This window comes from Suillus discolor (assembly GCF_016758755.1).
Source record: "Suillus discolor strain FC423 chromosome Unknown F5147scaffold_18, whole genome shotgun sequence".
Lineage (NCBI taxonomy): Eukaryota > Fungi > Basidiomycota > Agaricomycetes > Boletales > Suillaceae > Suillus > Suillus discolor.
Window position 1 is genome coordinate 167495 of NW_024541265.1, and position 26133 is coordinate 193627.

Consider the following 26133-nt stretch of genomic DNA (forward strand, 5'->3'; position numbering starts at 1 on the left):
AACATTCTAACAACTCACTAAAGACCTCTACTCGACCATCAGCGACACCCTTTTCTCCCGAATTTTTCATCATTTTCTCATATCTTTATATCAACCCTTCCGAATATTTCCACTATGTCTTTCGCCGAAGTTGGTTCCGATTCTCTTAGGCCGATCCTTCTACGCTCAAGTACACCAGGTATGTGTATTTCTACATTTTTTATGTATTTCTACAGCTCACAAGTTGATTCCGTGTGATTCCTTTTCCGCAGCTCCCAATGAGAAAGGTAAGCCTTCACATCAATATCAACGAGCATCGAACTCAATAGTGTCATATTTCGCAGTACTGCTATATCTGGAGGGTATGCAAAGAGAGTCTATGGGTCTCGGATCGCCTACTTCTACTCTTATTCGTAATGGCCTTCCGTCTACAAGGCGCAGCGCCTTTGGTAACGATGATGGCGCCTCTGATCTAGACTCAAACGTCCAGGATGGTCGAAAGACCGAAATGTCCATCAATGTTCATTCTGTAATGGTGAGTATCGAATCACATTTAAATTTTTGGATTTCTGTCCTGCTTTCCCATGGTCTTAAACGACGTACTGCCAGCACGAACCTGGTCCTCAGGATCCCCCAGGTCCGCGTTATGAGTCGTTTGATTCTGGTCCTTCGTTTGGCAACAAAGGCCCTTTGCCTGACTTTGGGCCCAGTAGCGGAGCACCTCCCTGGAATGCTTGGGAGGTACGTCGCCATCGGGCTCACATAATCATAGCTCCAGTTCCATCCTTGTACTCATTTCATTCAGCATTCTACAGTGGCCGGTGCCACAAGAGTGCCTCTTCCAAATTCTGTCACCTCCCCGACCACTTTCAACATCAATATCGAACCTCCGTCTACACCTAGCGGTTCAAAGTCACGCAAGTCGGCCTCTCAAGCCAGTGGTGCCCCTACAAAATCACGCAAGTCAACTACTTCCGTAGTCGAAAGCGATTCGCGGGATACCATCAGAAACGTATGTCTTTTAGTGTCATCAGTCGTCCAAGTGATTGATGGAAATATTATAGCACCACAATACTCCAAGCAAGGCACACACAACACGCAGCGCAGCACCCGATGAAGTTCCCTTATCCCCTCGCCGATCACGAGCCGGATCAAGATCACAAGTCCCTACTGAATACCCTCCTTTACCTCCCAGCACACTGCTAAGTCCGTCAGGCCGGACCAGCCAGCTTCCTCTCTCCCCACGATCACACCACCGTGCACCAAGCGTGTCGCCATCTGACTCTCCCAGTCAAGCTCCATTCAAGGCTGCTAAGATTGCGGCAGAGAGGGAATTAAAGGAAAAGGAGAAGATGCGCTCAGTTGCGAGTGCAGGCCTCATGAGCGATGTCGATGGAGCTGCGTCGAAACGTGGAGGTCCACTGAGCGCTGCTGGCAGCCCAATGTCTCCTTCACATCATAACCGTCCATTCTCCCCTTATCGTCATGCCGCCACACAAGAACCCTTACTATTTACCGCAACAATGCAAGTCCAGAGGCAGACGTCTTCACAATCCAACGCATTGTCTCAGTTGAACGTGGACACATCTCAGCTGAACGGCGGGGGAGGCGGCAGTAAACTATCTCATGTGTCGCACCATTCGCACCACACTCACCAGTCCCATGTCTCGCATCAGTCCCATGTCTCGCATCATTCACATCACACTCATCAATCCCAGTCGCGCGCGCGCTCGCCGGCACGCGTGGAAGAAGATGACAGAGCGACGCCCACACCCTCTCGTCCGCATTCTCCGTCGTTCTCTTTGAACCAGGCGGAGGAGGAGCTGGTAGCAAAGGCACTGGCCGAACGTGGCGCTGGTAATCGCACTTCGTATGCCCCTAGTACTCTTGAACCAGAAATCGTCGACTCTCACTTCCACGATATGGACCTTTGCATCTTACTTCATCAAATGGACGATAACACCACCCATGAAGTGGTGAAGAAGGCGCTCCGAAAAGCATTGAGGCAGCGCGTCAAGAAACTGGGGATGAAATTTGACCAAGATGTGCGCTCAACTGCTTATTCTTCATGTTGAATGTATCTTACATCCTCGCAGTCCATGCGACAGTACAGGAAGTCATTCCATGATCATGATCCTAGCGTCCATCTGGATGCGGGCTTCCAGCCAGACACAGTAAGTTACTCCAATTGTTGTAACGTTTGAATCTGACATCAACTCCGGAATAGCAAGAGCCACCTGAATGGGCCAAAGAGCTTATGAACGGAATGATAAAAGTCCAAGAGCGTCTTGAAACCCTCAGCCCTCAGTCATTGAATGCGCCCATGCCACCTCGCAGCCAACAGTCATATGCAGAGTCTGCTATTTCTCGAGAGCAATACCGAGGAGAGACAGAATATTCAGAAAACATGGATCAGTACGGCCAAACCCCGCGCACTCAAACTGTGAATATCAACACGCAGCCCACTGGCACGATTCCAGAATCAGTGTACCAAAATGAAACTGCTATCATCGGTGTGTGTTTTTACGCGGTCGAGATGAATATCCTGATGAATTGTAGTTGAAGAGGATGATGAACTTTATGGCGATCACACTGAACTTGAGCAACGATTTGGCGCTGGTACGATCACTGAGACACGGGGAGGCATGAGTGAGTTTTTGAGTGGCGATCGAGACGACTCTCCAGGCCAGCAATTCCTGGAGGAGGAGCTGTACAAGTTACGTGTCAAGCCTGGAGGAAGCCAGTCGGCCATTACGCACAAGACTTGGGAAGTCGCGAGAGACGACCAGGACGAGTTCGAGGAGGGTCATGGAGCGTTCACTGAATCTGGCCTACCTGAAATTCCCGACTCGGGCAACTATACCGAACGCCGTCAGCCCTCTCCGCCTCTGCCGCCAGTCCCCGGACAAGAAGTCAGTCGACGCGAGATGGTGCCTTCTCAGAACACACAAATTCGCAATCCTGGTCATGACTACGGCGAGTCCAGTCCCCCGCCGTGGCAGCGCATCCATCAACGCCTCCTCAGTTGGGCTATCATATGGCCAATGAGCGAGATCGATGCAGCGCTGGGTAGCACAACTCGAGGGCAGCAGGTGGATGAGGTCGCGCTGAGCATATGGTCGACGCAGACGTACAAGCGATACGTGAGAAGCCGCATGACGGATATCCCGGGCGGGCGCGTGGACAGGCTTTTCGTCCCTCCAAACATGGCAGATGCGATCAGCACTGCTGTATTCAATGGCCGGCATGGCGATGCGTGTGGAATGCTGAGGGATCTATGGGCGCCTTTTGGTTTCGAGGATGCTCCACGATTGATCGTTGTACTTGCGAAACATCGATCAGATGCAGGTCATTGGGTCGTCCACAGGTTGGTTGATTGATTTTACTTTGCACTATTTAATAATTGTTTCTTAGATTCTCGCTTCCTGATGGCTCACTTACGACATACGACTCGTATCCTGAACGGACGCTTCCCGATGGACGGGTGAGGAACCCTGATATTTCATATGCTCAGCAAATACTGAGTTCTCTCACAGCCTCTTGGTTGGTGGTTTGCCATCCGAGTAGCATGGCCCGGTGCCATTTACGCAAACCCAGACCACCTCATGCAAAAGATGGTTCGCCTGCACCGTCCTATGCAGCTCAACATCGACAACTCCGTCGCCGCAGCTGGTATCTGGCGAAACGTGCTCATGGGCTCTCGCGCAGAACGCAGTCTTGACCTGGAGCGTCTCCGAGATTTAATCAATACGGAGGTGAAGAATTTGAGGCAGCGAAAACAACAGGGGAAGTTGTCGATTAGCTCGCCTAAAGCGAATTGGGAGGATTTAGTTTAGTTGCTTAGATTAGATTATATGACTGGACTCATTGTTTGGTTGGTTATGGTTGCGCTACTTCGTGCTGGATCTGATGTATGTACAGTATCATAGGATAGGTACAGCAAGGACCTGCTTTTCCATATTCAAGTTGCTTCGATGCTTGTCGCAACTTTGACTTCAGTCGTAAAATTTGTAGTACCGAACGTTTAGATCATCTCAATCGGATACTTTGCGGACCATCAAAAGCAACTCGGTATACGTGTAGGGCTACACAACCCTCAGGTAGTTTGTCTTCCTGACGACTCCTCATCGCGCCTGATATAAGCAGGCAACCAAAGTCAATGACAGTCAGGCACCAGAAATGATAAATGGTTGGGAGCTTTACCTTGTCAGCCATCATTTCGAGTTCGTCTCCGAAAGAGGACATGCATACAAAGAGAAGCGTGTATGAACACGCATGACTTGTCCATGTGCAGTACGGTGCAAAGGCTGCGGGATATGACGTCCTACAATACAGACATTCAATGAACATGTGGACCATGAGTAAGAATTCTCGCACGCGATATGAATCAAAGACTCATGATGGTCTCGGTGAGAGCCTTTACATGATCTATTTCAAGTTCATCTTGAGGCCGATTGGAGTGCAAGGTTGTAGATCCCCCGATGGCCTGGAAAATAAGTTTGTAAGCATCACATGGAAGCCAGCTTTGATCCAGGACCATATGACTTCAATGATAAAAAAAAGGAACAACGATCAAGGGACGTTGATTAGATGTGAACGCACCTCGTACAGTTTTTGAGCATTCGAATCAAGAGCATGTCTAGCTTGATCGATTTGTTCCCTAGAGCGCTGCTTTTGCTTCTTCTTTGAAGAAGATTTGGCTGCGCTCCTGCGGATTTCCTGGGAACCAAGGACTGCGCGTTTATTTTGAGTTTTGCTAGTCTTGCCCATGGCCATGCACGCAGCTAGCCTTCGACGTCCTCGAACAAAGTCGTCGTCGCTTACGTCAGTATGATTCTTTGTAATTTTCTAACCCAGCTCGAGCCAAACTACCGTGGCTACTAGGTTGAGAAATTCATCATTTCTTCTGCTTTCTCTGTGATCTTAAGTCTGGCTATACCGTGAACCTTGAGACTGTTTTAGATTGCCATATCACCAAATTGGACGCAGACGTTAAAGGGCGAGCAAAGTTATGGCAGACTCACCAACGCTGAGTGTTACGCTCCTTGGTGCAGGTCAAGAGGTGGGAAGATCCTGCTGCGTACTGCAGTACAGGGGAAAAACCATTGTCTGTGACACAGGAGTGCACCCTGCGTACAGCGGCATGGCTTCACTCCCATTTGTGGATGAACTTGATTGGAGCACGGTAGATGCGATTTTGATCACTCAGTACGCGATATATCCGCTAAATTATTTTGGCAACTTAATTTGATCTTCAGCTTTCACCTTGATCATGCTGCTGCCCTGACATATATCATGGAAAAGGCAAGCTATATTTAATCTCTGACCGACTCAGGCTTGACCGGTTATGATAGACCAACTTCAGGGATGGTAAGGGTAAGGTGTACATGACGCATCCTACAAAAGCTGTGCATAAATTCATGATGCAGGATTTTGTTCGAACGAGGTAGGTTCGGCCTTGGTGCAAAAATAACTGGCCTAATAAACAACGACAGTTCGTCGACCTCCGATGCTCTATTCACTCCTCTTGAAATGAACATGTCGCTGTCGTCAATTATCCCGGTGTCTGCCCATCAATTGATTACACCTTGTCCTGGAGTTTCGTTCATTCCTTATCATGCAGGCCATGTATTGGGCGCATGTATGTTTCTTATTGATATAGCCGGCCTCAAGATTCTGTACACAGGGGACTATTCTCGCGAAGAAGACCGACATCTTGTCAAGGCAGAAGTTCCCCCAGTTCGGCCGGATGTCCTCATCGTCGAAAGTACATACGGCGTTCAGAGCTTAGAAGGTCGCGATGAGAAGGAGTTGCGTTTTACGAGTCTCGTTCACTCAATTATTAGGCGTGGAGGACATGTCCTTCTACCTACTTTTGCTCTCGGACGAGCCCAGGAACTTCTTCTTATCCTCGATGAATATTGGAAGAAGCATCCGGACCTGCACAATGTGCCCATTTATTATGCTTCTAATCTGGCACGCAAATGCATGGCTGTATATCAGACGTACATACATACAATGAACTCGAACATTCGCTCGAGGTTCGCAAAGCGGGACAATCCATTTGTATTCAAGTGCGTGGAACGTTATCACGCCCTCGGAGATTATCCTGATCATCCCTGTTCTAGGCACATATCTAATCTTCCACAGCCACGCGGTTGGGAACGGAAAATAGCGGATGGCCCGCCATGCGTCGTGTTGGCAAGTCCAGGTTTTCTTCAAACTGGACCCAGCCGTGAATTACTTGAACTCTGGGCGCCTGACTCTCGAAATGGGCTCATTATCACTGGATACTCTATCGAAGGAACACTGGCTCGGGTGAGTTGTCTTATGTATCGAATTATACTGCGATTCGCGTGTCTCTTAATGGCAAAGTTCTGAATTTTTTCCAAATCAGGACATTATGACTGAACCAGATGAGATTATTGGACTGAAGGGCAACACTATCCCGCGGAAAATTTCAGTCGACTATCTTTCCTTTAGTGCGCACGTGGACTACTCTCAGAATTCCGAATTCATCGAGCTAGTGAAGGCTCAACATGTAGTAAGTACCACGTACAAATCTGATGTTGCCTTACTCAAGACCTGTTGCCAAAGGTTCTAGTTCATGGCGAGCAAACCGCAATGGGGCGTCTCAAAGCAGCCATGACTGCAAAATTCAAGGACCGCGATGAGGACGTAAAGATCCACACCCCTCGTAACCTTGAAACTCTCGAGCTGTCCTTTCGCGGAGAACGTGTAGCGAAGGTCTCGGGGTTTAATCTTGAATGACGCGGATTAATTGACGCAATTGCATCTAGGCGATTGGTACTCTGGCTAATAAGGCTCCTCAAGAAAATGACGTCATATCTGGGCTGCTTGTTTCCAAGGATTATTCTTATACCCTTCTTGATCCGCGTGATCTGAAAGACTTTACTGGGTTATCGACCTGCACTGTTACTCAGCGACAGAAGATAGTCCTTGGCGTGGGCTGGGATCTTGTGCGGTGGCATCTGGAAGGAATGTATGGTAGTGTCGAGGAGGGTTTGGACAAAGATGATGTGAAGGTGATTCGGGTAAGAAATATCTTATTCAAAGGAGATAAAGTTCACCCACTGATAACCCCTGACAGGTTATGGGTGCTGTCGATGTCGAACACACTGCGGAACACGAACTCACGCTTGAGTGGGACTCAACTGCAAGTAACGACATGATTGCTGATTCTGTTTTGGCTCTTATTACGGGCATCGACAAAAGTCCTGCCTCTGTGAAATGTGAGTGATACATTGCATAATCTGTCGCGGATGTTGTTAAGTTTGTTTAGTAACCTCGCAGCAACATTCACATACTCACCACCCTCACTCGGACCATCATGAAAGTGATCAGTCTATCACTAGAATCCAGCGGATTGCGTGGTTCTTGGATGCCCATTTCGATGATGTGGAGTTGCACATGCCCGAAGTAGGTGGCGAACAAGACCAAGGTCAGGATCAAGGCGAAAAGAGCGAGCCGGCATTGATTGTGCGGATGGATGACTCAGGAGAAGCTGATGCATACATAAATCTAATAACCTTGGTACGCATTGACGTTGACGTTTCCATCACTCTGCCCATTAACCTATTGTAGGTGGTGTCGTGTCCAAGTGACACTGTTCGTAGGCGTGTTGAAGCAGTATTGGACATGGCCATAACCACAGTGAGCTCCCTCGCGGAATCTTTCGCTACTGGGGTCAGTGTATCCCCTGAAGACGCGGACCCGAAGCAAGAAAAATCCAATCATACGGATACAGAAATTGTAAAGGATACGATGACAACCGGCGAAGCTGATGCCGCTTCATGATGATTGTAATCTCGATTTCATTGACTGTTGTATCTTTGTAGTATCGAATATCTTTCAATAATGGTATACTGCTACAGCTCAATAATATGCTCCATACGGCGACCAAAGGCAAAGTCTAAGTTGAAAGGTAGTGAATAGCAAGTGCCTCATGGCTTTGAATGATGCTGACTCTGAGCGTCGGAGTGCTAATTATACTGCACTAGCAACAGGGTGGCATCAATGTATCTTACTCACCCTTAGTTGGTTACACGCGTGATCACTTATTAACGAAACACAACATATGTTTCCAGCGGTACGCTGCCGTACGCAGATTCCAGCACACTGCGGCGGCCGCGGGCCGATGGAATAACTTGAAGCCAGATCACAAATAAAAATAAGAGCAATCCCTTATTTCCTGCTCTCCTGGCAAACCAGGATATCTTGCAGATCCCGTGAACGACTTGCCGTTGTTATGCCGCTGATAACGTATGATTTATAAAGCGGCGAACTCTGAGCTCTCAGAATAGCGTCTCTGCCCTCAACCTAACCAATAGCGATTATGTCGACCACGCAGAAAGGAATGCCTTATGGTGTGTAATCGGTCATTCGCCTATTGATGCTGCTAATAGACCGCCTACCATGAAGTTCGCCTGGGCAACTCTGGGCTCAAAGTTTCCAAAATCATTTTGGGGACAATGCAGTATGGTGTGTAGAGCGTTTACTCGCGCACATGACCAAAGTCGCCTGATTCTTCAACATACTAGGTACCAGCGAGTGGCAAGATTGGGTTCTTGGAGAGGAAGAAGCCGTTATCCACATCAAAGCTGCGTGAGTGCTGTTGTCGCGTAACTTCATTGCCAAAGCGTATCTTTACCATCGATATTGAAGTTATGACGCGGGCATCAACACCTTTGACACGGCAGACGTAAGATGGAACACCTCTTCACCTTGAACATGAATCACTCATTGTTGTGGTTAGATGTACTCCAATGGACTTTCTGAGGTCGTACTTGGAAACGCGATCAAAAAGCTCAACTTACCTCGGGATGAGATTGTAGTCATGACAAAGGTCAGACCTGCAATGTGTTGGTTGTCGACAGGTCTTGACAAGTAATCCTCTAGGTCTATAATGTTGTTGGCCGCACCCCGGGTGAAAAGGTCTTTAGGTCAAGTACACATCCTGATCAATTAGGCTACGTTAATCAAAGGGGTTTGAGTCGCAAGGTGTGTTGGCACCTGTGGATTTGTTCAAATTATTGCATTATCTGATCTCACACGAATAGCACATTTTCGCATCCATCAAGAAGAGTCTGGAGCGTTTGCAACTTGATTATGTTGATGTCCTGCAGTGTTTGTCATGACCAAGTATTCGGTTAAAGATTCAAGGTTGATTGATTTCCAGGCCATCGCTTTGACACAGAGACGCCTATTGAAGAGACGGTATGTCAGCGCCATACCTCACTTCCAGTATCTATTAACCGACCTGCATCATACTTAGATGCAAGCTCTCCATGACGTCGTGCAGGCTGGCTATGTTCGGTATATCGGGATGTCTTCATGCTGGGCTTACCAATGTACGTTTTCACATCCATTCTGTGCATGTTTCCGGTCTTACGATGCATCTTCAGTCCAAGCAATGCAAAGTGAGATCATAACTTTGGTGTGAAGGAGTCGAAATTTAACCTCATGGATCCGTTTAGATTACGCAATCGCAAACCACCTTACACCTTTCATTTCCATGCAGAATCACCACAGTCTGATCTATCGCGAAGAGGAACGAGAGATGTTCCCCACACTCAAGGTTTGATTCATTTGTCTTTGTCTCTTCCTTGCTCCCTGATTACCGTATTAGATGTTTGGCGTTGGATGCATCCCCTGGTCACCGCTTGCCCGAGGACTGCTCACCCGCCCTCTTGGCCAGCAAACAATTCGTGGAAAGACCGACCTGTTAGTTGTCACCATCTGGATCTATCCATGAATAATCCATAAAAATAATGTATAGGGCCATCAACTCATACGTCCAGCATGAATCTGACAAAGAAATTATGAACCGGTGAGAATAGTGTCACCCCTAGATCTAGCAGATTCTGAAGCGATACCCATAGCCTCGAGGAAGTTGCGAAGAAGAAAGGCGCCAGCATGGCGCAAACAGCTCTTGCTTGGTCGATGGCACAAGACATCGTCTCGGCGCCAATCGTTGGGACAACGTCTCTTAAGAACCTGCAGGATCTTCTCGGTATGTGTTGCAATCAAAGAGCAGACATCCTGATATAATTCTTCTTTAGGCGCTATCAATATCACTCTTACCGCAGAAGAACTTAAGTACTTGGAGGAGCCTTATCAGCCTAAGTCTGTTGTTGGTCACAGATAAGTTTCTTCCGACAAAGAACCCGTGAATAGAGCGAGAATATCATTTTTAGCAAGAGCAAGTAGATCACGAACTGTATGTGTGTGTACACAAAATTACGTAGTCGCTTCTGCTAACCGCACCGTGGGGTGCTGTGCTGATCCATGGCAATTCGTCGATTTACGTAAATTATCGACGGACGTGATTTTGTTCTCTCCCCACATTGAACCAATCTAAGGTATAGAGAACTTGTGGATTCGACCAACGTCACACACACATTAATATTAATGATATTTTCCGAATGACCAAAACTGGTACTGAAGATGTGAGTTAGTCAACTATCATGATGTTTCTTCGTTCCATATATCAAACAGAGGCTCGGATCCAGCTTTTTGTCTGGCCTTGACATTGCTAATAACTTATCGGCTTGACATGTTTATCGCTGCTTGCCGTGTTGGAATGCACCAGTTCTAACCCGTTCTAGTATTTTTTTTCAAGGTTGGACAGGACCTCCATGTGTGAAAGACTCCAAGTATAATCATCTAAAAGTAACAACTCATCCTTCGTGATTGTGGCGCGGACTTGGACTGGCATTCTCCGAATCAATGTATGAGGTTGACAACTGGTGTCGCTTGCTGGGGAGCGCGGGCGCTTATCATAATTCATGGCTGTTCTTCGAAGCCGAGTCTCCACTGCAAGCTGTCAGGCTGTCAACCTCACCTGCAGCACTATATCCACCACCGACATCTAAACCATCTAGATCAGTGACACTGCTGAAATGGGATTACCCATGTCGTAGTGATATTAAATGGACTCTCAGCTTGAAGTGACCCTGAATCACCATTTTGTGCGTCTGTCTATGGTGCCACGTCCGCTCGAGCTTTGCTAATTTTTTGAATCTAGCATGTCCACTTTCACCCGTGCACTGTTCACTACTAGCTGAGACGTTGTGAACGCTGTTATGCTTGCGGTCCCAAGAATGGAGCAAATTGGTTACGTCCCGCGATGTCCTAGGCTACTTTAACATTTAAATATGGCTCGTTTGTTCCTTTTTTCTGGATGTTTCTTAACACTCGGCCTCTGTTTGTTACCATACTGACTGGCATGACTTGCAGGAATGGATGTCAAGTAATTACCAGCTGTGGAACTTATGAGCTAGGTTTGACAACGACATGGAAACATTGATGCGACAACCGCTGAATTTGTGTCAGAAATGCAACGGGACTTCTCAAGCATGTTGGGCTTTGTTGTCGTAGGGTATGCAGCTGTGCGGTAACCCCACACTCGTTATGGTCAGCAACGCTATGAGGCTGATGGGGGGCGAGGAACCTGACAGGAATGTATGGCACCTCCATGGTGAAAAATTTCCCCGATGCAGAATGAAGCTTGCATGCTCTAAGTGCTGCATAGCTAAATAAATAAAATCTGTCAAAAATGACATGGGAAGCAGTGTGTTTTTTTCGCCAAAATATTTGTGACTGATGGCAGTCTTTCGCGGGAGGCATGTCGTCCGGCCCGCCTTATACAACTACAACAGGCAGTAGTATAGTTACGAGACAGGGCGGCTGGTAAAGAGATCAACAACGAGCAGTTCCTGAAGTGGGTTAATCTGCCGAAGACTTCTGATGGTGGCAACTGTTAAGGAACGCTTGCAGTTGAACCTCCTCCGCTCGAAAAGGCGACAATGAATCTGGCGTTCCAAACACCTGACCTGCACCTCTGGATGTTGGTGGGAACGAATCGTCATACTGAGGTTTATTAGACATACTGCACCAACAAGAAACTGGACGCCATCTGACTTTACTTTGACAAGGCCAAGAACATGATGTGTGTAACGTAAAGGTTGCCACTGGGCTCAAGTGGTGCAGCGATAATGAGGACGGTATGGATTGATTCCGTCGACATAAGGAACTCGCACGATGTCCGCCAAGCTGCATCGACATTCTCAAGTGGATCGGATGGAAATGGCGAGAATTCGCTCCGCATGGCCAACACCTGACTCTGCCAGCTTAGGGCCCAGACGCTGATACGCTAGGAGAACCGACGTCACCAGGCGGATGGATGGGTACGCACTAAGAAGCACTCGGATTGACCATGTCGACTAAATGTGGCACTCACTGCCTGAACTTTGCTTGACAGCTAAGCTGCGGGTGGCGTACTGAGGTGATGCAGTGTAGAGAGGAAATAACGTCTACTTCGAATTGTCCACGGTTTCACTTGAAGTCATGATGCCCCTAGGGAACGAACGAAAGGAGCCGCCCATTTTTGATGGTACAATAATAGGATCGCCAAGCACAGGAGTCAAGAATGTGAAACATGCAAAGTTGCCCGCGCCGACATGGCTGGGACTCCAAAAATGAGGCTATTTGACTTAGGCTGTAAACTGTTCCGTGAAAGCGATCTTAGCTCTATAATGCGGGATCATGTTTTAGATATGACAGAGAAGAATCGGACATTACGAGATACGAAGTAATATTGGGTCATGAGACCGCGCGATATCCACGCATTACCAAGGGTTCGAACACTTCGGATGGGCGTGATAAAGTTCTAGGTTTGAGACTCGGATCTCGAGGGATTTGCTGGACATGTGCATTCATGTACCGCTTATAAGAGGAATATTGAACTTTTGTGCGGTGCCATTGCACATGGGTGAATAGTTCGAGCCTTCGAGGAAGTTCTAGATGTGGACAATTATAGTGATGACGACACTGCCCACGAACAAGCGCGGGGTAGATGGGTATCTTAGTTTTAGCCGGTGCTGGACCTAATAGTACATACTGGGAGGGAGTGTTAATAGCTGAGTTTCGAAGTGCTCCAATATTTGCGGTTCTCGTGTGGAGGGAAAAGAAGGAAGTTGTCCACGTTGACACCGCCGGTTACGGTGGCTAATAGCTATAGGCCAGACTACTTTTATCGCTAGCATCAGTAGTTGAACTTTTATACATGCTCGATAACGTTACCTCGATGCTTGTCACAGTACTAGATCAGAAGATCCAAAAATCATGCATACTAGGCGTGCTAGATAGCGGAACCAAATCATTTTAGTCTTGGGCAAGAGATAATCTGGACTCGGATCTTAAGCAGCTGAGCCTGCTAGCGGTTATTGTACCCCGGGGACTGAGTCACGCTCCGCCTCTTGAGGATTCAATTCATTATTTAGTTTGGTATCCTCTATTTGAACTCGGACCTCCCAATTCATGTTAACTTTCCTCGAGCCCCACGCAACATTATGACCGCTGTTTTACGCTCACCTACGCAGTCACCTGTCCTCGCCGTGTCAAGTAACTCTTCTTGCTCGCACATGCACAACGCCAGTGTTCCGATGCGTCGCATTAGATTCGCACCTCTTCCTGAGCCCACCGCTCAAGTTGACAATTCAAATCCCATCATCGACTCCCACTCGCGCGCACTCTCTTCACTGTCCTCCGACATCGTAGACGTCCAACGCAATGCATCCTCCAAATCAAAACCAAAGTCATCCCTTTCCCGCCAATTCAACTTGTTCAAGCGGTCTTCCACTGACTCAACCGCTCATGATCCTCAACTGTATGACTTTGGTGTCCCACTCTCCCGATCTGCGTCCATCCCCATCCCTTCCAATGACAATAAACCAAGATATTTCTCCACCGCCCCCTCCACCAACTCCCTTTGTTCAGGTGGTAACCACCACGCAATGCCCCAGAACCACTTCCCCAGCCCCAGTCCCAGCTCCTTCCCACCCACCTCCCCTTCAACGCGCCCAAAAGTCCCCACAAATGGCATGCACATGCTCAACGGACGCATCTACGGTTCAAAGCGCCGACCACTCACAAACCTCTTTGCAAACGTGCGCGATGAACCCGAGTTTGTGGAATGGGGGTACGGCGGCATGGGCAGCATCAGCTGCAGCAGCGATTCAAAGTATTCCGCCCTCGCCAAGGGAACCCCTGCCCTACTTTCAGACGGTCACTCCCGGAAGGTCAGTGATGGTGCTAGAGAAAGGAAAGATAGCGTGGGTGTATCTGATTTAGCAGGAGGTGATAGCGATGACGGGAGTGGCATGGAATGGGTTCGGAGACGACGGCAAAGGAGAGAAGGTCTCGCCGCGAGAGGCAATACGTGTTAGTGCAAAGTGGCGGAGTAGTACTTACTGACGGGCGACATCATGCCAGTCAACACTATCCACTTACGACGTAGATTGCAGGAAGCCGAGATATATATTACATAGTACTACAAATGAGAGCGCGGTGTCGCGCGTCGCAATTCAACAGGATTGTGGTGAATTCATTGGGGAGAAACGTTCCCCCCAGTCCCTGAGTGTCTGTTACACGAGATTAGTACAATAGTTGCAACATCATAGCAGAAAATCAATTACCTCAGTCATTGCCAAGAGTTTCTTCGTCTGAACCATCCGAGTCTGACAGGATAGCCACTGCTTGCCGTGATCATTCAGCAGTGGTATTGTTTTGAGGCAGATGAAAGTGCGCAGATGAAAGATCTTCGACATGATCTAATTCCGTGTCAGCAGCCACGAACGGCGTCACATCAAGGTTGAACGCAGCAATACTGCTATTTCTGCAATCATTCAGCTCATCAGTAGTATCACTAGAGAGCGCCCCAATAGCGGTTTCGAGTGGTTCCATAACAGCATTGACATGTGTGTCAGCTTCGCTCTTAGCGAGTAAGTCAAGAAACATAAAATGTTTCTGAACAGCATCCACGCGCAAAGCAGCTGCGATAGCACCCACGCGCCTCCATTCAACGTTAGCATGTACTGCGATCACAGCATCGGATAGGACCTCGGGAGTCAGGTTCTGCAATCTACGTTGCAGTTGAGTTCTTTCCTGGAAAGATATAATGCAATAAGCAATATAATTAACATACCTCTGAGTCCGACAGATCCTTGGAGCCAGTGCACTCCGAACACACCTCACCACAGAAGCGCTCTACTATGTTGGGGACCACTTCTTTGGTTCAGAACAGGACCAGTAATACATGGGCTACGCCCTTTCCTGCCTTGACCATAGACATGAATAGACCCGCTGATACTAGGACAAGTAGGACAAGTTGGCCACACAGGCCGTGCACCCTAGTAATTACGGCCAATATCAGTCACGTGGTTGTTCGGCATTGCTCGCGTCTTGAAATCCACGGTCGTCTCGTTCGCGTTAACCCTTGTCCGATCCGCTTTAGTGTTCCCGCCATTCCCTGGCGGCTTTCCAACTTAGTACTCAAGTTAATTTCGAATCTTTGTTTGAAGTTTGGTGGAACATCGACATAACCAAGTCGCAAACATTCCAGACTCTTCCTGATGGATGGATGCGGTGACACTTCGGAGTGCTGTTGAAAGCGCCGCTTGTCGCAGACCAACTGCATCCGCATTATTACAATGCTTCCCCAAGCCGATACAACCGCGATGAGCCGTGGACTGACGCGGTATGGTGCCAGCTACATACGATATCTTGACCTTACACACAGACTGGGCGAAATTCCTTTATGGTAGTGACGATAATCCTCAACTGAGAGACTCGTCTGCCGCGTAACAAGCACCAGTCGGATATCCTCAAAGTGGATCATTGTAATGCTATGGAAAATTGCCGATCACAAGTCTCCGAGAGGTCAAGATAGTGGTGCATATATTGTAGGTTTCCCCTTTCTTTTTAAAGCCTGGGATCGGATCGCAGTCTAGTGTGGCCAAAATATATGACATGGTCGCAAGGGAAGGGCATGATACTTGTGGAGGTGGAGGTACTGTAATGCTAATAACGATCTTTTCTACCTGTAGCTAATCTTGTTTCTAGCCTTGTGGTAGTCTACTGATCACACGTATAATAAAAATGTCATCACCAATCAAGTATTTTTGCTGACTCAGGCTGCTGGGCGCCTGCGAACGAAGAACGAAACGTACCTTGAAAATGCAAACAAGGTGATTATTACATGTCTAGCTTAACAAAAAAACGTTGATACGAAAGTTACAGGAATAGCCTTGGCGTATGTATTCCATATTTGCTCAACGCGAGCCTGCATTTACGGTAATCGCTTCCGGAATGCGTTGCCCCAGTGAACTATTTCAATGATGGCTTTGATTTGAGGATATGCCAGAATAATGGAGAGTTGGTGCGTCTCATCACTACTACAGCATCCATTGATAATCACAGCACGAGCTAGATCACGGACCTATAACCAGGTATGTCAAATATTTGATGGCCGTGTTGCTCGTCAACTGATGCAAATTCCCCGTACGAAAGGCCCTTGCCATTCCGAGTCTTGCAGCTCTATGTGCTGCAACAGGCGGTACAAGCTTGTTACTAGATCAGGCTAAAGTGAGCTTGGGTGCAACTATAAAATTGTACGCCTGCGATGACAGCTCACTGACTGACAATGGCACACCGAGAGAGTCTTGTGACTCGGCGATTTCCAACGGTTCAACATGCAACCGCGATCAGGTGCACAGGTCTTTTTACGAAGTATTTATACACGTGCCTGATGATTTTCTTACCAATAGCAATTTTTCAAGGTGGGATCCTCGGTGAGTAAGGCAGTTCTTGGCTGACAAGTTCCATGGGGTATCCGAGCTAAACACGTATCATTTGGACCACGCCAAGATTTCCCCCGCTGCCAAATACAGCTGATTTCCCTGGCTTTCAGCATTTGGGTATTGTACGCCACACAACCAATTCTGCACATGATGTCGGATCGCTGTGGTATGCCGCGGATCAAGGACAATCATAGTGGAGTCAAAGAGTGGCCTTCAGGTCCTTACGTCTGCTGCGAAGCTATGGGAATCTAGTTACCTGTTAGACACTTAGATTTCCGAGAATGCTAGTACGGTCCATACTGAAGCATTATCTTATTTCACTTGGGTCTATGTCAGTAGTTTAAGAAACACTATATTCAAATCATCCTAGCGTAAGACATCAGTATCATAAGGAAAATATCATACATAAATATTCCCGGGAGCACGGCTACATCAAAACAAGGTTCGATTGTATATTAGCAGAAATTAACATATTTACTACCCTTCCTCTGCCATCTCCCTGCGATGGAATGGAGACATTCTGGGCATCCTACTTGCTGGTAGCTCATCGTCTTCAGGGATCGTCTCCTCTGAGTAACCTCCTCTCCAGTTACCAGATGCTGTCGCGGGGTCACTATCATCAGGTACCGCAACAACCAGAGCGCGTTCTAGCGCCTTTTCGCCCCTCTTCTTCAGACGCAGATTCATGGCGGATTGCAGTGAGTCAACGTAAGAATCGTACTTCACGATTTCAGTAAGCAGGAATTGCGACTTCTTCTCCCAATTACTCTGCGCTTTGGCTCCGTTCGTTGAACGCGGTGTGTACTAAAATAGAAATAAGCTGGGCGTGAGTGGGGAGATCAAAATGACAAACCAGAGCGTTCATTGGTTCCCTCAGTTCATTATGATGCTTAAGATCTTTCTTCAACATATGCACATATTTCTGCAGTGCCTCGAGCTGGGCTTCCTCGTCATGAATGCTGGATATCGAGGGTGGGATAGGAGGCTTCCAATCATTAATGAACAATCTCTCCGACCACGGCGAATGAGCGCGGACAGTAGCGGCACTCTCTTTCCACCCGAGCTTGCTTCGGGTACTCCGCCCGCTGCGCACGCTCATCGAATCGGCACGATCGTGTTCGGGTTTCTGGTCGTCCGATGTAGGACGTCCATTCAAAGCATCAGCGACACGATTCCAGCCATACTCCATGTTGGAGACGCCGCCTGCTAATGGCTCTTTGCTGGTACGTGCGGCCCAGTAGTTGCAAGTCGAGACCCACTCGTTGACAAGCTCCTCTGTACCGGCTTGGAAAAAGAATACACCGCCGTTGGCCATGGTTAGCACCATGCAGTGAGGACGTTGTCTGTTGTAACCTGGAGGAGGCAAGGAGTGGGCTAGCGAATGAGACAGCTGCACTGTGCCAACGGACTGGGCATTTTCCTACGAGAGAGTGTCAACTGACGATCAGAAAACGAAAAAAAATACACACCAGCCAATTACCACCACCAACTACAGCAGAAAACCCTCCACCGTGGTCTCCAAATGTGAACATATTCAGCTCCCCTCTTTGAATGACCACGAAAACGTCCATCCAGGTCTTAGACTTTGCTCTCTTGCCCGCGGATTCCCAATACTGTTTGCGGCAAAGCATCCCTTCCTTTGCCCATGGCGCCCCGAGAAGCGCAAGTTCTTCATCTGTGATACTAATAGTCGTCGAGCTAGATTCATGACTGCGGTAGCTACGATCCTCGTCCTCCTGCGCTTCCCTGATGATCGTATGCGACAAATTGGACGCGAAACCAAGAGAAGGGGTGAGGAAATTACCCATAGAGCTGTGCATACCCTATGACGGACTGTCAATACTTCATGTAGCCAAATATATCGGACACCTACCTCACGAGTCGAGGTTGCATAACTCGGTGACGGGCTGACACGCCCTTCGATACTGCTGTTGCTACTGTACGGACTGTAGCTTGGCGTGAGTATCGACTGAATACCCCGGATACTACCCCGCTTGAGTGTCGTAAGCCGGTCCGATGGTCCGCGGTAGCTGCGATTGCGACTCAGATGCGGTGCCCCTGGAGTTAGAGATGACGTTGAAACACGAGCCATGAATGTGGTTCCTAGGGGTTGCAAGATCTGCTGGCTCTTGACTGAAGTATACATTTCCTGATAGAATCCATGAGCCAGAATGTTTGTGCAAAATCACAGCGTAGCTACCTTGAGCAGGTTTTCCATGTCCATCTCCCAGTTCCTGTCAAACGCAACCGTCGAAGGAGCAGTACTCGGAGGTTTCGATTCTGGACCAGAGGAATGGTGGAAAGATGTGGTACTGCTATTCAGCGAGGGCTGCGCTGTCGAAACAGCAGAAGAAGTCGCAGCGAAGAATGTATCTTTGGAGATACTGTTCCAGCTTGCAATACTGCCACTTCTCTTCGACCGAGCGAGGGACTGCGTCTCGGTACCGTCGGATGCTGTCAACGGCCCGCTGGTATTGTCATCGTTCAGATCTGGACTCGAACCGTAGCGACTCGGGTGAGTCTGGGTTTGAATGGCCATAATCGTGTTGCGGACGAATTGATTCCTCGACATTCTGTTTGCAATATCTGCAATGTGGAGGTCGGTGTTTAAGAGCAGAATGGAATAGACAACCGCATGGACGACGCCTGAAGAGTATGTTAGCACAAGTGATGAGTGCATGACTGTTGACGCACTGGCACTACCATACAGACGGGTGGGATTGCAATCCCAGAATCGTCGACTGAGCTCTTCAAGAATGCGGTCCACTTGTTGGGTTTCAGCCTTGAGATACAGCTTTGCACAAAGACGTCTAGAGGGGGCGATCAATACGATACACCGGTGTTTCGATTATCACCCACCTAAACGCATTATCAAGCCTCAGCCCCGTAAAGTCAAAGTAGTTCATGTAGTGATGGAGCGCTATTTTGTTGACTTGCCCGCTGGTGCAGCACGCTCTCAGTAGAGTTATGCAACGAGAAATGAGATACTCACTTTCCGCCCAACCACTCCGCAATCTTCTCCTTCGCCAAGAAATCTTCATCCTCGGTATAGCACTTCGCAGCTAAATCCTTCCCCCTCTCTTCATCCGTATCGTCCGTCCGTGTAAACGACGGATTGGACGCATATCGGTTAATAATAAGATCATTAGTTGTCAGCTCCTGATGAGCATGAGAAGAAGCTAATGGTACGTCATCAGCATCGCCCGCGCACAAAAATAACCAAAACTCACGTGGTCGAACATCATCAACCACGGGGATCAAGGACGGCTCAGAGCTCGAAGCTACAGAGTGATGTTGGACACGGAGACGAGACATGTCACGGTACGAAGACTGCATTTGGCTACCGTATCCTTTACCCCTCAAAGGGCCGGACAAAGGGCTCGACCCGTGCCGAAGCGCAGTTGCTCTCTGCGAACCAAGCGCTCCAGATCCGGAACGAGAGCGTGAAGGCGTTTGAAGGGAAGATGTACGTGGTGGGATAATAGGTTCTACTGACAGCCCACTTCTCGACGGTGATTCCATATCCGTATTAGAACCCAGCGATGACTGAGTGGGCAACGTCACAATCGGAGTAGATGGCGGAACAGGGGGTAATACCGGAGATTTTGAAAGATCCCCTTGATACTTGAACTCAGGAGTCTGAGTCTTTGACCGCGTATAGGCAGCACGTCTCGCGGGCGTAGAAGGGTCTCGCAAGTCAAGCGATGAACCAGAGTCCGGATCCAGTTGAGACAAAACACCCTTCAAATCACTAAGAATCCCGTGAAGGGAGGAAGAAGACTCCCAAGCCTGGAACTCGGTGGGGGCAGAGTCCTTGGGAGGAAGGGTGGGTGCAGGCGAGGAAGGAACGTTTATTTTTTGTAAATTGATGTCGCTCACGCTCATGCTTCGTCGCTTGTTATGACTAATAAACCTGCCCTCTGGCTTTGCTTTGTGAAGACGCGTGCCAGGAGACAGCGTTCGATCTCGTGTTTGTGACATGGAATCGATTACGACAAGAGACCGATCGTCTGAATCATCAGTAGCGGGGCCGAGGTGGATGGGAGGTAGGGGTTTGTGATCTGTAGAACCACAATAGGAGCTTGCAAAGGCATCAGGAGTGGGGGATACGGCAGAGCGAGGGGCTTCGTCTGGTAGCGGGGGCACAGGGGGTGCAAAACTATCTACAAAAGACGGTCTTGAGCGCGGAGACCCAGTGACAGAAGCATCTGTCCGCTAAACAATAAACCCTCTCATGAGCTCACGTCAATTCCAAAGCAAGCAACCACACTCACAGACCGGTCCCGTGTCGTCGATTGACCCAACATCTTACCGAGAAACGCGCTTGTCTTGGCTCTCACAGATTTAGTCGGTGCCTAGTCCCCACATTCAACTCCCATCCGCCACACAAAAGAAAGAAAGAAAGAAACACACCTTATCTTTATCACCACTATCCCTATCCTTCCGAGCACACCCACTCGTCCTTGGGCTAGCCATAACCCACTCCGAACTCGGACTCGACAACTCTCTCGGACCAAGCTTCGATGACCTCACCACCGCAGGCGACACATTCACCATCGGATTTCCAGGTGAAGAAGACGAAGAAGCAGAAGGAGGGGAACCGGCAGAAGTTGACGATCTCGGACGCGAAGACCCAACACCAAGTCTCGACGCCCCTCCGTGCACTGGCAATGGCGGCTCCACGCGTTTCTCAACTTGCGGAACTACCCCTCCCCTCTCTTTTGCTTTCCGCACGAGCGTAGCGAGATCAGGGCTGCTGCTCGTACCAGGCGCACGATACAAGCTCCGTCTCCTAGTCTGCATATCAGAGTCTTCGGCATCGAAGAAAATGTCGTTGGAGCTGGTCGTAGAGGAACATCTCGCGGAGGAGGGGCCGGGCCCTGGGGATGGGGTGGGTGGAACGATAACGGGCGTAGGTGGTGCGTGAGCGTGAGCATGAGCGCGTCCCAACGGCGTTCGCGAATCCCTTGATGGGGGTCGGGATGAAGGCGAAGTGAATTCGTGTGCAGGAGGGGCAGGGCTGTCAGATACGCCCAGTGTATTGATATCAAGGCTCTCTTTTAGCTTCACCGTGCCCCCATGCCTTAGTGCTTGTTCGAAATCGAGGTCGGTGCGAGAGATGCGGCGGGACTCTTTAATGTCTTTGGAAGCTACGGGTTGGAGCTGGCCATTGGAGAAGGAGGTCAGCGGCATCGGGGGGCGTTGTTGGGGAGGAGGCGGTGCATGTTTGAAGAATGAAGCCAGGTTGAATGAATGAAATCTAGTGACTGGTCTTGTCGTTGGCGATACAGCGTTCGAAATCAAATTACGAAAGGCAAGTTTTTTTTTTCTAAAAAAAACAAGTCACAAAATAGTTTGGAGCTAGAACTTTGAACTTTGTCGAGCTTAAGCGGAATGGAAGGGCTTCGCAATTTTCTGATACAATTTCGCGTGTCCAACCTAGGGTAGCTGCTAGGGTCGTATATTCTACACCTCTTTGGGAATAAACCATCGTACTGGAAGACATAATCATGCAAGACAGAACATGATGTACACGTATGCGAGCAAGCAAAGAGATGAAGCGGATGGAAAGGAAAATAATCTATGGCTAATGGAATATCTACGTACCATCCTGCGATCCGGGCAAGATCAAAAAAAAATATCATGCTGACCACATAACAGGGAACATCATACATCGGACAACCTCAATCAACATCAACTCAAGTCTCACAGACCAGCGTCGTCACCCCTTCGAGACATCGTAGGTGCACTGGGAATCTGCCCACTCGTAGACGTCCGACGTTGTCTCTTCATCGCGACGGGGGGAGACAGGCCCAGCCCCACTCTATTCGCGGCCGTCCCTCCTCGGCCATTTGTGAATGTCGGCACCGTGCTAGTTGTCGATGCACGGGGCCGAGTATTCGATGATGCAAGTTTGGGCAATCCAGCGCCCCCTTTGCGTGCGTTTCCGTTAGGAGCACCAGAAGCCCGGTTCCTACCATGCCAACATCAGACACCGCCAAAATAATAACAATTAATTACGAACCGTTTCTTAATCACGTCCGTCTTCAGCGACAGCGGACGAACGACACCATGAAGTTTCTTTTCTCGGAATCAGTATCAACACGCAGTATCAAGTACGTCAAGAACTCACGAAAAATAACCCGCATGCATTGCCTGTGCGAAAACGCCATCAGTCAGCCAAATACCCCAAAATTAGCGGCGGAGAACACATACACAAAGGCTGTCCTTCGGGATCGCGTCTCCACAGCGGCGTATTTGTAGTCTGGCAGTTCGTACATGACGTGGGTGGTTGGTCCCCATCATCACTACTGCCTTTCGGATTGCCAGCACTCCCATCTCTTGTACTCAGATCAGGGGTACTCGTCGCTGATCGCGATACGGTCCCGATTGTGGGGCTCAACGCAGAAACTGATTTCTTGCGCCTGATTTCCTGGGCGATACGTTTCGTGGATGCGATTTTCCGCATCTGATTTCGTGAGTTGGGGCCCGTGGTGGCACCTTCGACAGATGGGGGTGAAGAAGCGCTAGAGGTTAAATATGGTTCAGGGGATGCGGTCGAACTGGACGTAAGGCCATTGCCCCATCCGTCGCTTGATGGGCTAGCATGATAGCTTTGTAAGACCCCGTCGCTATGCTCCACAGGAAGAATCTGTGTGGGATCAACTGTATATGGGCCTTGTGCGAGATTGACGCTCGAGTCGATGTTTCCAAACGGAAGTCCAAGTAAATGGCTGTAGTCGTCTGACGAAAAGTTGGCAGCGGCGCTGAGATTACGATATCCTTCGGCCATCACTGCACTTGCAGCGGCAGCGGCAGCCGAGAGTCCCTCATTGACGCCAGAAGCAGACCCATATGCAGAACCGTTCAGAGGATGTGAAACAGAATCATGGAACGACGAATGAGAATCGTCTGTGGCGTGGAGCATATGCGAGAATTCGTTATGTGAGCCACCGTGCATATCAAACATCCCATAGTCCCGCGGGAAGCAGAAGTTGAAAGGGGTGGAAGGGAAGGGACTGGTGCTCACGTACTGATCTGGCTCCTGAGTGGTGCGGGGGTTGCCGTCTACGTTGGAGGGATCTGCGCGTAGCATGCTCTCTGCATGAGGTGCTTCTGCTCTCCGTTTCTGCCCAATTAAACTATCGGGCGACAAGGGCTTGCCATTGACCTGATGTCTGCCGCTGACACCCGTAAATAGACCCTCCCGCTTGACAGTATGATCGAAGCTCGTTTTTCGCACGTGTCTAGGGAAGGCACGTGCTTTGGGTGACTGATCTGGGAGCAGTTTCGAACCTCCGTGGAAACCGAAAGAGGGGAGCGAGGACGGGTGGAAAGCGGGCGTATTGAGGGCAGAGAGGGAGTGGTTGAGCTGACTGATTTGTTGGTCGTGATGGAGAGTGTGTGTGAAAGAGAGTGGATCGTGGTCGACTTGGCCTTCATAAACGGCTGGGAGGGTGCCAGAGAGTCCAGAACGGGGTGCCGAAGAAGACCCCGGATAAGAACGATGAGTAGAGGCTCCAGGTATTGGAATACTGGGTGAGGTAGCGAGAGATTCGAGATGTGATTCCCTATTTGAATAGCCATTTCGTCTGTCCCTATCGCCGTTGGTTGGGTGGGAGGGGAAATGATATCGAGAATCAGTTTGAGGAGATATGATACCATGATGATCAAAGGTTGCTGCGGACTGGGGTGGCCTTGAACGGGAACGAGATTGAGGTCTCCAGTCCATTGATATGCGAGAGCGTGATCTGCTCATGGCACGCCAGTCCATCGCTACGACACTAGATGAGCGTTAAAAGGATGTCAGACATCACGTAATAAATTAGGACTAACTCGTCATCTTCTATGCCATCTTGATTTGTACCGTCAAACCCAACGACTTGGATCTTTGCTTTTCCCTTGTCGATTCTACGACCTCTTTCCTCGTCAGGGTCAGGGATGGGAGTTGAAACCGCTTCTGATTTAATTTCTGAGTTGACGTTTGCTGCTTCCTCTTCCTCCTTCTTCTTCTTCAAAGCAAGCGCCATCATTCTCCAGGTGATGTTCTCCATTCTTTGAGCGTGCGGTAGGTTTGCCTTTTGCCTGGCGTACATCCTCCACACTTGAGTTGCAAGGGGATCTTGCTTTGCAAGTTTTTCTGGATCGCTTTCGTCAAAAGGAGATTCCAAGTCAGGGGAACCAGAAAGTCTAGGAGAGGTGAAGGTGCTCGGAGCATGATCAGGATGTGGGGAACCAAAGAGGTCATCTGAAAAAATGTCGCTAAATATTGCGGATTTTGATTCGATTGTCTCTGAGGGAGATGAAGGTTTGTTTGAGGAGAGAGGGGAAGGCTCCGGATGCGAAGGTATTGTGAGCTGAGTTAAAGGGGAGTATAGGGGAGTCGAAGGAGTCGTTGAAGCGGGAGACATCCATAGTGAAGGTGGTAAACCAACATTAGAGCGTTCGACAGGATGATCGAAAATGGAGAAATCTGTTGCTGAGGGGTCAGAGGCTGAGGCTCCATCTGGACGTCTAGATAAATGGAGGTTCAAAGTATCGTTATTCTAATTTAAAATGTTAAAATATACTGCGAACGAATGTTTAAATACTTACGGCTATACGACGAGGACGAGAGTTGAGAGTGGACATTGGCTGCTCTTGGGATGAAGAGTTGACCCTAGTACGTGGTTGCTCTTGGGATGAAGAGTGAACCCTACTCAGGGATGGTCTAAGATGACCGGAGATGGAAGTTGGTGCATGTGACCAAGATGATGATGAATGTTCAGTGTAATGTCTCGAGTGATGATGATCTGGACGCGGTACGGGAAATACGCCATTAGCAGCCAATGTTGCAAAGACTGAGGGGTTTAAAGGAGCTGAAAATAAAGAGTTCCATTCGATATGGTGTTGAGTTTCATCTGAATGATGATGAAGCATGGATGAATGGTAAGGGTGAGGGTCTGATGATGGGAATGAAGTATTGAGGGTCGGACATTCAGATGCAGGCCATGAAGAGACAATATTTTTATCGTCTGATGAACTTGTTGACGGGGACAGCATGCGTGGAACAGAACATAAAAATTGAATATGGGATTGAAGGAGAAGAAGGGCTTTAGTTTAGGGACGAGGTACGATGTAAGGAGGACCCCCAAGTACAAGTTAAAATTATACATAGAATCCCCTCTGCCCATGCTAAATTCACATGTCTCTCAAGTGTTCGGGGTCTTCTCTATGATCATCTCTACTCGGGCCCTAGCTTAATTTGGATCTAGTTTTTTTCACACACTTTACTTGGTGCCAAGCCGGTCGGATCTTCCTTTTTTTTCTAATTTTATCAATTAACTACCGTATAATCCCCAATGGCCAAGGGTATATTCCTCATCCATATTTAAAATAAATCTTTAATTTGAGACATATTGAACCGTTAAACCGTGTCAACAATCCTCGTGCCTCGACCAGCTCTAGAATCTCACCCCGTCATCACCGCCCTGTATATATTAACTTCGGCCCG

At 48.7% G+C, this 26133-nt stretch overlaps 7 protein-coding genes across 7 annotated transcripts; 4 read left to right on the plus strand and 3 right to left on the minus strand.

Annotated features, from left to right (window-relative positions):
- Positions 1-114: 114 nt before the first annotated feature.
- Positions 115-3815, plus strand: F5147DRAFT_573909 (uncharacterized protein; the record flags this gene model as incomplete). Its single annotated transcript, XM_041431185.1, has 10 exons — positions 115-178; positions 309-514; positions 589-724; positions 813-991; positions 1044-2024; positions 2076-2153; positions 2207-2492; positions 2545-3346; positions 3394-3463; positions 3516-3815. 10 exons carry the CDS (start codon positions 115-117, stop codon positions 3813-3815), a joined length of 3102 nt encoding a protein of 1033 aa, XP_041294550.1.
- A 97-nt stretch (positions 3816-3912) lies between these two features.
- Positions 3913-4472, minus strand: F5147DRAFT_99284 (uncharacterized protein). Its single transcript, XM_041444520.1, has one exon. The coding sequence runs from the start codon at positions 4336-4338 to the stop codon at positions 4009-4011; it is 330 nt and encodes a 109-aa protein (XP_041294551.1). The 5' UTR covers positions 4339-4472; the 3' UTR covers positions 3913-4008.
- Positions 4473-4794: 322 nt separating this feature from the next.
- Positions 4795-7904, plus strand: F5147DRAFT_686706 (beta-lactamase-like protein). The gene is made up of 11 exons (XM_041436779.1): positions 4795-5187; positions 5238-5283; positions 5334-5425; positions 5475-6053; positions 6108-6297; positions 6377-6523; positions 6577-6726; positions 6780-7034; positions 7091-7232; positions 7283-7533; positions 7585-7904. Exons 1-11 carry the CDS (start codon positions 4991-4993, stop codon positions 7795-7797), a joined length of 2262 nt encoding a protein of 753 aa, XP_041294552.1. The 5' UTR covers positions 4795-4990; the 3' UTR covers positions 7798-7904.
- A 431-nt stretch (positions 7905-8335) lies between these two features.
- F5147DRAFT_651402 (aryl-alcohol dehydrogenase) lies at positions 8336-10147 on the plus strand (the record flags this gene model as incomplete). Its single annotated transcript, XM_041433538.1, has 15 exons — positions 8336-8366; positions 8422-8481; positions 8541-8604; positions 8665-8701; positions 8756-8845; positions 8899-9000; positions 9060-9126; positions 9179-9216; positions 9275-9350; positions 9405-9419; positions 9477-9577; positions 9629-9723; positions 9779-9829; positions 9882-10012; positions 10062-10147. 15 exons carry the CDS (start codon positions 8336-8338, stop codon positions 10145-10147), a joined length of 1044 nt encoding a protein of 347 aa, XP_041294553.1.
- A 3205-nt stretch (positions 10148-13352) lies between these two features.
- On the plus strand, positions 13353-14228 carry F5147DRAFT_771925 (uncharacterized protein; the record flags this gene model as incomplete). Its single annotated transcript, XM_041441298.1, has 1 exon — positions 13353-14228. The coding sequence occupies one exon, from the start codon at positions 13353-13355 to the stop codon at positions 14226-14228; it is 876 nt and encodes a 291-aa protein (XP_041294554.1).
- Positions 14229-14547: 319 nt separating this feature from the next.
- Positions 14548-15679, minus strand: F5147DRAFT_651404 (uncharacterized protein; the record flags this gene model as incomplete). Its single annotated transcript, XM_041433539.1, has 5 exons — positions 14548-14946; positions 14987-15019; positions 15098-15191; positions 15276-15550; positions 15575-15679. 5 exons carry the CDS (start codon positions 15677-15679, stop codon positions 14548-14550), a joined length of 906 nt encoding a protein of 301 aa, XP_041294555.1.
- A 1438-nt stretch (positions 15680-17117) lies between these two features.
- On the minus strand, positions 17118-25559 carry F5147DRAFT_573966 (uncharacterized protein; the record flags this gene model as incomplete). Its single annotated transcript, XM_041431189.1, has 16 exons — positions 17118-17444; positions 17494-18060; positions 18110-18452; positions 18830-19286; positions 19335-19450; positions 19500-19580; positions 19633-19716; positions 20188-20855; positions 20915-20968; positions 21120-21790; positions 22355-22614; positions 22666-22721; positions 22774-22796; positions 22857-24424; positions 24516-25140; positions 25439-25559. 16 exons carry the CDS (start codon positions 25557-25559, stop codon positions 17118-17120), a joined length of 6021 nt encoding a protein of 2006 aa, XP_041294556.1.
- Between the last annotated feature and the right edge of the window lie 574 nt (positions 25560-26133).

Coding starts and splice junctions, on each gene's coding strand:
- F5147DRAFT_99284 (XM_041444520.1), bottom strand. CDS start 4,338: ATGGTCCACATGTTCATTGAATGTCTGTATTGTAGGACGTCATATCCC.
- F5147DRAFT_686706 (XM_041436779.1), top strand. CDS start 4,991: ATGGCAGACTCACCAACGCTGAGTGTTACGCTCCTTGGTGCAGGTCAA. Junction 6,727..6,779: donor GCGGAGAACGTGTAGCGAAG/GTCTCGGGGTTT, acceptor AATTGCATCTAG/GCGATTGGTACTCTGGCTAA. Junction 7,233..7,282: donor AAGTCCTGCCTCTGTGAAAT/GTGAGTGATACA, acceptor AAGTTTGTTTAG/TAACCTCGCAGCAACATTCA.